This window comes from Lipotes vexillifer, unplaced genomic scaffold (genome assembly GCF_000442215.2).
Source record: "Lipotes vexillifer unplaced genomic scaffold, Lipotes_vexillifer_v1.1 scaffold299, whole genome shotgun sequence".
NCBI classification, from domain to species: Eukaryota; Metazoa; Chordata; class Mammalia; order Artiodactyla; family Lipotidae; genus Lipotes; species Lipotes vexillifer.
This window is the reverse complement of record NW_006784347.1, coordinates 3,952,609-3,962,494: the sequence shown is the minus strand read 5'-3', so window position 1 is coordinate 3,962,494 and position 9,886 is coordinate 3,952,609. Positions and strand designations below refer to the sequence as shown.

Below are 9,886 nucleotides of genomic sequence, written 5' to 3'. Positions count from 1 at the left end.
CAGCCCTGCGGCTTCGCGAACCTCAAGGAGGTCGGCGCGGGTCCAGGCCCGTCCGGCGCATGCCCCACCGCCGCGTGGATGCTGTGGGTGGCTTTCACGCGGCCCAGGTGGCTGCTGCCTTGAGAAAATTCATTGTTTGGCGAGTTTTGAACAAGGACAGGTAGTAGAAGTTCCTTGTCCTGGGGTTTATCTGAACTTGCAGAGATCAAAACCCTTCCTGAATACTGAAAGTAATGTAGCCTTCGTCCGCGGGGCGGCTGTAAACTCTGGGCGGCTTTAAACACGAACATGTATATTTCTGGGTCTGGAGGCCGGACGTCCAAGATGGTGGTGAGGCTTCCTTCCCTAGTGTGGAGGCCACTTCTGACTGTGTCCTTACGTGGCAGAAGGGGGAGGAGAGCTCTCTGGGGTCTCTTATAGGGGCTCTAATCCCCTCATGAGGGTTCCACTCCTTTGGCCTGGTCACTTCCCAAGGCCCCGCCTCCTAACACCGTCGACTTGGGGTTAGGTTTCAACCTCTGAATTTTCGGGGAACACAAACATTCAGCCCTTTGCGGCTGTCTCTCCATTCTGTTTGTACCTGAACGTTTTCTCAAGGGCTCCTGTCTAAAATAGGTGAGCCTCCCTGCTGAAGTTGACTTACCCTGGGGTGTTGATGTCACTTCTTTGTGCCCTTTGGGTGGGTCATGCTTGTAGTGTTAGCTGGGAGGCCCTGGATGGCTCCAGTAGGCAAGGAGCAGGACTGGACAATGCCTTGTTTCAAATAGGGCTGAAGGTGCTGACCCCAGTACCAAGTCCTACGTGTTACACACCCTCAGCACTTTTATCCTCTCTTTGGAAATCATATTGCAGAATCCCATCTTCAGTGGTGTGGGATGATCTCTTTCTGAAACGATGCTGTTCTCTCGAGACCAACCTTCAACTCTGTTCTGCAGAGGTTGGCTGCGTGTCATCCTGTACGTCTGGTTCATAGGAATTTGACAACTAATGGTTCTTGAAGTTGCTCTTCTCCATTGGTTTCCCCCAGTCAGTACTGAAGTAGTGGGGGTGTCCCTCCTTACTTTCCACCACAGGCCTTCTCTGAGTTCTTTTTCTCTTACGTGGCTCCATCCTTTTCACAGCTGTATTTCCACTTTCATTAGTGTTTGTAATAATTCAGAACTTGGTGTAGATTACAGGGAAGCAAATACTTTCTGATGATTAAAATGGAATCTCTCAGTAAAGCTTTTTAAACATTGTTCTGCTACTGCTATTTCTTCTGGTTCTTGCTTTTTATTGTCATCAGAGTCCATTTTCTTTTTGCTCATCTTCACATAAGTTCCTTCTAATCCTTTGGTAGACAGTTTCAAACATGTCTCTTTCTAGTTTGCTTGGGAATACACTGTGTGAGTTATGCAGATATACTGCCCATAGCGGAAACATTTGCTGATTGATTGGAAAAAAGGACTGTCTTTATGCTTTGCCTTTTAGGAGGTGAAAATGTCTTCTTCCAGACTTCTAAGAGAAGACTACATAGCTGCTCTTTTGTTTTCCTTCTCACTCTCTGCTGGAATGACCTGGTCTAAGTTTTTTCTCTTGATTATGCTTATCTGTCCTTTGCATGCTTGAGGAGTTGGCTTTCTCTTATGCTCCTCCCTTAAGTTCTGGATCTTTTGTAGCCCTGCACCCCAGCTAATGCTTACTTTGCCCTTGTCCCATTCCGGAGGAGCAGTGTTCTTAGGGTTAGACACTTAGGACCACATGGTAGTGGACATTTCTGTGAGGGAGCCTTGCCTCTAGCTGTGTTCACAGATCCTTCTTCACCTCTCCCTACATTTTTTTTTTAATTAAAAAAATTTGGACCTCCCTGGTGGTCCATTAGTTAAGACTCCGCACTTCCAATGCAGGGGGCATGGGTTCAATCTCTGGGTAGGGAAGTTCTACATGCAGTGTGGCGTGGCCAAAAAAAAAAAAAAAAAAAAAATTATCCTTTCCTTTACGCTGCACAACCAGTGCTGTAGTACAAAGTATAGCCAGGGCCCAGCTGTGTTCCTTCATCTTCAGAGAATGCTCTGAAAATTCTCCTTAAGACACAGTTCTTGTTTTCCTCCTCAGGAACTTTAGCTCTCCAAAGTAGTATAATAATAATGTTTGTAAAGTGTTTATAATGGCCTGTGTAACTGTTAGCTGCTAACTCAGTTAATTATGGCAGCAAGCCTATGAAATTGGTACTGTTATTAACCCCATTTTACAGATGAGGAAACCAAGGTCACAGAGTTAGTAACTATGAGAAGTAGAAGTAGAAGAATGTCCATGGCAACACTGTTCGTAGTGACCCCAAACTGGAAGCCCAGTGTCCTTCATCAGTAGACTGGACAAACACGTATTAGAACATTTGCACAGCAAGCTCTACACAGCACAGAGAATAAACTCTGACTGTTGATGCACCAGCGTAACAAATGCAGTGTGGAATGAAGAGGCCTGGCCATCTGCCTCTGTGGAGATGACAAAGCAGACAGACAAATGCGCGGGTGGGGTGGCAGTGGCTGGGAGGGGAGGAGTGCCGGGTGGCCGTCACGTGGATGTGCTGACTTTGGGAGAATTAGAAGTGGATGCTTCTGAGTTGTGCAGTTTTCTTCATATACGTCTGTAGAAGTTTTACTTTAAAAAAAAGATAGTTTAAAGGGGAGGAATTACTTAGCCTGGTAAGTTAGGGAAGATTTCTCTGAGAAATCAAAACTGGTATTAAGTTGAAATCTGAGGTATGAAGGGGAAGGGGCTGACTTGGCAAAAGAAGGGGGAGGGGTGTTCCAAGCAGAGGTGACATGGCGTGTGGAAGTCTCCAGGCTGGAGGAGGCCAGGGATCTCTGGGGAACTTAGAGAAGGCTGTAATCCAGGAGTGCAAGGAGTGTGTGTGCCCGCCTGTCAGTATGGAGGTGGAGCCCAGGTCGGGGCCCAGATGAGGGGGGGAATGTGGGCAGGGCCAGGCCCTGTGGGGCTGTCATGAGGGAAGTGGGGTGACAGCTTGGGGGGTGTTCCAGGGTGGGATTTGCCTTCCAAAAGCAGGAACAAGGACTTTTGGACTGGAAATGGGAAAGGTGGTGGAGATGAGGTGGTTTCCAGTGCCGGGTAGGAGATGCCATAGGACTTGGTGGTCCATTCGGGTGAGAAGTGATGCCAGCTTCCTGGCACACGCAGATGGGGGCCGCCTGTGCGTGAGGGCCCCCTGGGACAGGACTGTGGTTGAGGTACTGGTTACACAGTCCAGCTCTGCACCAGGCATACGTTCCTCTTTTTGGAGAGACTGGGATCAATGACAGTATAAACATACAAGACTAGAAAGTACAATCCCTCTAATTCCTGTGCAGCTTCAGAACGTGTAATCTGCTCTACTGAAAAGTGGAAAAGCCGTCTGTTCTATTGAGTCTGCAGTCAGCCTTGGTTGTGGTGCTGGAGAAAACATGTCTACACAGAGCCTTGCTCTTCCTCCTTCTCCCCTCCCCGGTTATTTCTCTGACAGGCCAAAAGGATGTTTGAAGGTGAGATGGCAAGCTTAACTGCCATCCTAAAGACAGGCACAGTGAAGGTGCCCAAACCCATCAAGGTCCTCGATGCCCCTGGAGGTGGCAGCATGCTGGTGATGGAGCATTTGGACATGCGGTATCTGAGCAGGTTTGTTTGCTTCACCTTCACCTCTGGGTGCCTTTGTTCTTTCTCTGAGTGGGAAGCTTGCATTTGGGGGTATAATTTTGTGGGATGTGATAGAAGGAACCCATGACCCGGCACATCTGGGTTCTGCAGAATAAGCAGCATGTACTCTGTGGGCCAAAAGCAAACAGGAGAGGAATTTCAGGGTGAGATGCTGACAAAGGACCTGGCTGCAGACTCAGATGAGGCCCTCCATCTCCCGCTTGCTTCACCAGAACAGACTCTTACCCTTACTGTCTCACCTACTTTGTGTGGCTTGAGACCTTTCAAATGGAGGTGGGTCCCCATTTGTACCATGAGTTTAGTGGCTGTCTTTTGTTTTTACAGTCATGCTGCAAAGCTTGGAACCCAGCTGGCAGATCTACACCTAGACAACAAGAGGCTTGGAGAGACTCTCCAGAAGGAGGCTGGCACAGTGGGTATGGCTGTGGGCCCGAGGGACCCGCCCCCCCCAGAGGAAGACATCTGGCCAGTATGGGTGCGTGGGTGGAGTTGTGCTGCCACTGTGTACAGTCATACCTGTGTTGCTGCCACAGGAAAGGAATGTAAACCCCAAGGCATGTTTGGGGTGCAGTGAACACAGTGAATACAATTAGTGTATTGTCTCGAAAATGCATTTGAAAGACAGGAGATAGTCCCTGAACTCAAAATCCTATCATATTACGGTTCCTTTGACCTCTCACTCCCCAGAAGAAAGCCTATCAAAGTTTCTCTGGCTTACCATACCATGTCTTTTCTTCTAGGAACAATCACACATGAGACTCAGAATGATAGCCCTCACGTCTGACCTTTTTAGGGCTTACTGTGGTGGTAGCACTGAGGGTGTCTTCCTGGATTTTCATCCTTTGACGTTTGATAATCCATGTGTAGCCCATATGGTTACTCTGCTAGGCAGAATAGCAGACACACCAGGAACAGACGACCAAGAACCTACTGTGTTAGACAGACAGATGGCCTCGTCCCTTCCACTTACATGTAGTTCAGTTCTTCCGGATTTGCTTTGAGTTTAGGGAGCTGCAGAGGATGAGATCATTTACAAGTACAGCAGTTTATCTTTCATAAGTGGCAAATGCTAAACTGGCCACTGAAAGCTGTCCTTTCCTGATGGGTTATGGGGTGGATTTTCCCTCCTTTTTTGGAGACAGTGTGGTCACTCCTCTGAGCATCCTCTGGTGCCTCTCCTGGGAAGGAGTGGGTATTTTGGATTGTTGACTCTGATGAGACAGGCTCTGTTCCTGAGTCCCGGAGCCCAGGGCCCTTGTTTGGATGAGGACATGAGGTGGAGAAGGGCACTCTGAGGTCAGGCCTCAGAGCTTCTTTGAGCTCCCAGAGCTGGCCCCGAGGGAGCGAGGGGACTGTTATCTCTCTCGTTTCATTTTGCTTGCAAGGGAAAGGAGGTGGGCAAGTGGAGCGGCCCTTTGTGGACCAGTTTGGCTTTGACGTGGTGACGTGCTGTGGGTACCTCCCCCAGGTGAGTGACTCCAGCATTTTGCCTGCATTTCCCAGTCAGGCCAGCCGTTCAGAAACAGCTGTGGAAAGCACACCCTCTTTCTTTTTTGGTGAAATTTGGTAGAAGGTCTTTGCTCCTTTTTTTTCTTTGCTAATTTTAAGCAGTATATATAAGGAGTATCCACCCCACATGCTAGGTAAGCTCAGAGGAGCAGAGAAGGACCAGCAAGTTAGGATGCTGGATTTCAAGGTGGGTGAAAATTAGAAAGTTAAACCGTGTTTTATTTTAAGTAGGAAACTCTCAAAGGTAGCTTAATGAAAAGGGATTGTAACTTTGAGTTTTATGGTTTTGTGGTTGGCTGCCCTGGGGATTTCAGCCTGGGGAGTCATACTTGGGCTGAGTGGGTAAGACGGTGGCCTCGCCCTCCGAGGAAAGGCAGGTAGCTGCTTGGGAGGGGAGCACTGAGTATCCCACGGGGCACAGTCCACACTGTTCAGATCTTGAGATGCGTGGGAGGTTGTGGGAGGTTGTCCGGGAACCTGCTGGTCCCAGCATGTCCTCCAGACCCCAGGCTGCCTGGTCAGCTCCACCCCTTTACAATGGTCCCTGCAGTGGCGCCTCTGGGGACCAGCCTGCTCTGCCTTTGCTCTGGCGCTTTCCTCTGAGCTCTGCTGTCAACCACACAGGTGAACGACTGGCAGAGGGACTGGGTCATGTTCTATGCCCGGCAGCGCATTCAGCCTCAGATGGACCTGCTGGAACAGGGGTCTGGGGACAGGGAGGCCCGTGAGCTCTGGGCTGCTCTGCAGGTGAGTTTCGCCCCTCTCAGCCTGTGCCCATCATGCCCTGCAAGCCTAATGGGAAGGCCCTGCAGCTGGTGCAGCCACCTGGGCCTGGGCCTAGATGAGAGGTGGGCATGTCTGTGTACCTGTGCACTGATAAGGCCCTGCTTGGGCACTGGGAGCCACACTCAGAAAAGCCTCTGTGTCCCTCCTGTGTGCATTGGTCACTTTGCTAAGGCTTCATTTCCCCCGCAGTTAAAGATCCCTGACCTGTTCCATGATCTGGACATCGTCCCAGCCCTGCTCCACGGAGACCTCTGGGGAGGAAACGTGGCGGAGGATTCCTCTGGGCCCATCATTTTTGACCCAGCTTCCTTCTACGGCCACTCGGAGTATGAGCTGGCAATAGCTGGCATGTTCGGGGGCTTCAGTGGCTCCTTTTACTCTGCCTACCACAGCAAAGTCCCCAAGGCCCCAGGCTTCGAGAAGCGCCTTAAGCTGTATCAGCTCTTCCACTACTTGAACCACTGGAATCACTTTGGATCAGGGTACAGAGGGTCCTCCCTCAGCATCATGAGGAATCTCATCAAATGAGAGCGGGAGGGAGGCCTGAGTTCGGGTTACCAGATCCTAACCTGACGCCTGTGGCCAGCCTCTGGTTCCTCCTCAGCCTCTTCTTCAGGGATTCTTCCCATTTCTTCACACCCTGGAGTAGCTTCAAACCAACTTTCCAAGCCTTGTAAAGTACGTGGCATCTCAGAATAAAGTTTTTATCATCCTAAAGTTAGACTTCATAGCTGGATAAAACTGCACTAGAAATTGGATGTGAACCAAGGGACCAATGGAGGGCGGGTGGGCTGCGTCCAACCCGCAGCTGCCCCGAAAGTAAAGAAGGGAGCTAGCCAGGGTGCCAGGTGCTGCCACCAAGGGCACCTTCCCACCGACTCCCAGTCTCCTCTCCAGTAGAGGAGAGGGGAGGCCTACTGTCCGGGGTAACGCTTCTTGGTGGGTCAGACTTGGGTCTAGACGTGAAGGCGTCGTCTAGGAGCGCCTCCTGATGATCAGTTCTAAACCCAGCACATTCTCCTTCCTTTCTGTGCCGCCCCTGGACCTGCCGCAGGCGGAGCAGGTCTGGACGCATTCTGGGAGTGACCAAACTGTTCGCCTCAGTGTCCCTGGTCGATTTAGGAGCCAGGGAACTGCTTCTGTTAGCAGCCGTCAACTGCCGATTTCTAAAGCTTGTGAGTTGTCATTCATTTGCATCGTAGAAACCAGCACTAAACCAGTGGTTTCCCTCCTTCAGTCTTGCAGTGGTGAGAAATGTTCACGAATGGCATTGATGCTAACAAATCCCTTTATGTAAAAATTTGAATAAACTTTCAGTGGTTTCAGCGATGCCTGAGAGTGTTTATTTCCCTTGTTTAAATCATAATTCAATATTTATTGGAGCTGTTTGCCAGGAAACCTTTGTAATATATTCTGAAAATAAATAGGTACAACTGTTGTTTCTTAAAGGAACACTGTTTTTCTTGGCTTTGATCAGTAAGAGAATAGCTCAGAGCTTCCAGATAAGGACAGATGCAGGTGTGGCCTGAGGACTTGTTGCTACGCGAGACTCAGGTCCAGTTTAACTGCTGTTCTTCTCACCCTGTGAGATTTGGTTAACAGTAAAGGGAGGTTGAAGATTAACTATCAAATTGCATTTCAGGGAAGAAGCCAGTTGGTGGCCCCTACTAGCTCTGGCTCAGGGCTTGGAGGATGCGGGTGTTAGAGAGGACAGTGTCTCACGAGGTGGGTCCAATAGGGTGTGTACACGTTTGCCTCTCATCTTTTTGTTTCTGTTTACAGGTCAGGGCCCCTCAGTGGAAATCAGAAGCAGAACTGATGCCTTCAGAGTTTGTTTTTTGTGGGACGGGAGAGAGGACTGTGACTTTTTTTTTTTCTTTCATTATTACCCTTTTTAAACTCTCAGTTATTGATGTTTCTTCATTGCAGTGGCGGCAGTGGCATAAAAAATAAAATTTCTCCATGCGCAAAGAGTGTGTGATTGATGAAAGATGACACAGGAAGGATGTATTTCAGTTGGAGGAAATTTCTCACTGTACTCGTGGGCTGAGGTTGCCCCAGCAGGACACCTGCTGTGAAACTTCCAAGCGAAATCCGGTGTCTGGATCAGGCCCAGCCTGGGCCAGGAGGCATGTTGGGGAGAAACCTGTCCCCCACAAACCTCTCAGCAGGCATCCCTGGTCCCCCCTTCCCCTCCTGGGGCCCCGGCCCTGAGCTGAGGAATACACCAGGTGGATGGGGGGGGGGCTTATGCCTGGGGGCTGTGCCAGGTGCAGGGAGTGGCTGCTTCTGCCCCATGGTGGCCCCCGCCATGTCAGCCCAGCATTACCAGGGACTAGAGCCAAGGCCGGAGCTTTCCTGGAGTGCCGCATCTTAGGTAGGCCGCCAGCAAGTGCAGTCAAGGCAGAGATATCGGGGAGTACCTCAGAGGTATGGCAGGCACTCAAGCGAGAATTTTATGGTGTTTCCCCACTTTTGTGATGGCGCAGTATCAGCTTTTTTTTTTTTTTTTTTTTGGCTGTGCTGGGCAGCATGCAGGATCTTAGTTCCCTGACCAGGGATCAAACCCGTGCCTACTGCAGTGGAAGCGCAGAGTCTTAACCACTGGATGCCAGGGAAGTCCCCTCTGTCAGCTTTTTAAACTGCAGTTTGCTGCGATAGCTTATTCTAAAATATCTACTTTTATATATAATTTTGTATTCATAAGTATATATATTCCTATATAAAGGGTTGCCAAAATTGTATAAACCTCAGGCCAAAAGGCCACTGGACTCCCAAGAGTTGCTGTTTGTGGAGTGTTCTGTTCCCTGAAGGCCCCTCTGTGCATCTGAGGATAAGCTGGCACAAATGGATAGGGGAATATTGTCCCCATGTCCTCTCACATTCCCCCTCCTTCAAATCTAACTTGCTGCTTCTGAAACACCAGGGAATTGTATAATTGGTGGCGTCCAGAACAGACTGAGGCAAGGCCTGGAAGGCTATCTTGGAAGTGAAGTGTGTATCTTCAGGGCTTGGGTTTTGAGATCGCTCTCAGGCTCATTGTAGGTTTGTGGCTCAGACCACCAGCTGAGACGACAGAGGGAATTCTCGTGGAAGAGGGTCTGACTGAAGGGGTGCCCCGGACTGTAAAAAAAAAAAAAAAAAGCAGGGGTTCTGACAGGGGTCCGTCTTGCTGTACAAAGGGGTGTTTCAGCAGCCGTGGAGGCCACAGGCCACCACTGTGCTGTCTTGAGCTTCACGTCTGCAGGGCAGTGTCAGACACTTGTAAACTGTTGGGACTCTGTTATGGGATGATGTTATGGGCTGGATTCTGTTTGGGATTCAGAGGGAATCTGGGAAATTATAGCCAAAATCAGGGAGGAAAATGCACATTTTGGAAAGTTCATTTTGGAAAGTTTGCTTCAGAGAGCAGTGCACCCAAACCCTGGAAGAAGGTGCCAGTTTGCTCCAAACAGACATGAATCTAGCAAACCTTTGCCCTGCATCACACAGGATTGTGTGTCTATGACATCCTAGTGGAGGGGTCAGGAACCCATCCTAGTGAATGGTCTTAGAAGCCTGGAGACCTTCCACCTCAGGTAATGGAAACCATGCTGTACTAGGGGCTGGGGGACCAGTACAAGAGGCGAGTCTCAAGTGACTTACGTGAATTTTGAATCCATTCCTAAAGTGGGCCCAACAGAAGACCTAAATAGACATTCTTCCAAAGAAGACACAGATGGACAACATGAAAAGATGCTCACCATGGCTAATTATTAGAACAATGCCAATCAAAACTACAGTGAAGTATGACCTCACGCCAGTCAGAATGGCCATCATTAAAAGTCTACAAATAAATTCTGGAGAGGGTGTGGAGAAAAAGGAACCCTCCTACACCATTGGTGGGAATGCAAATTGGTGC

General features: G+C 49.5%; 1 protein-coding gene across 1 annotated transcript in view; it reads left to right on the top strand.

The window, feature by feature from the left end:
- The window catches only part of FN3KRP (fructosamine 3 kinase related protein), a 7,026-nt gene extending 493 nt beyond the window's left edge, over positions 1 to 6,533 (top strand). The window contains exons 2-6 of the mRNA XM_007456794.1: positions 3,500 to 3,651; positions 4,015 to 4,106; positions 5,076 to 5,158; positions 5,824 to 5,946; positions 6,175 to 6,533. Coding sequence (XP_007456856.1) covers positions 3,500 to 3,651; positions 4,015 to 4,106; positions 5,076 to 5,158; positions 5,824 to 5,946; positions 6,175 to 6,513 — 789 coding nt within the window. The 3' untranslated portion in view covers positions 6,514 to 6,533. The remainder of the gene's footprint in view (positions 1 to 3,499; positions 3,652 to 4,014; positions 4,107 to 5,075; positions 5,159 to 5,823; positions 5,947 to 6,174) is intronic.
- Positions 6,534 to 9,886: the final 3,353 nt, after the last annotated feature.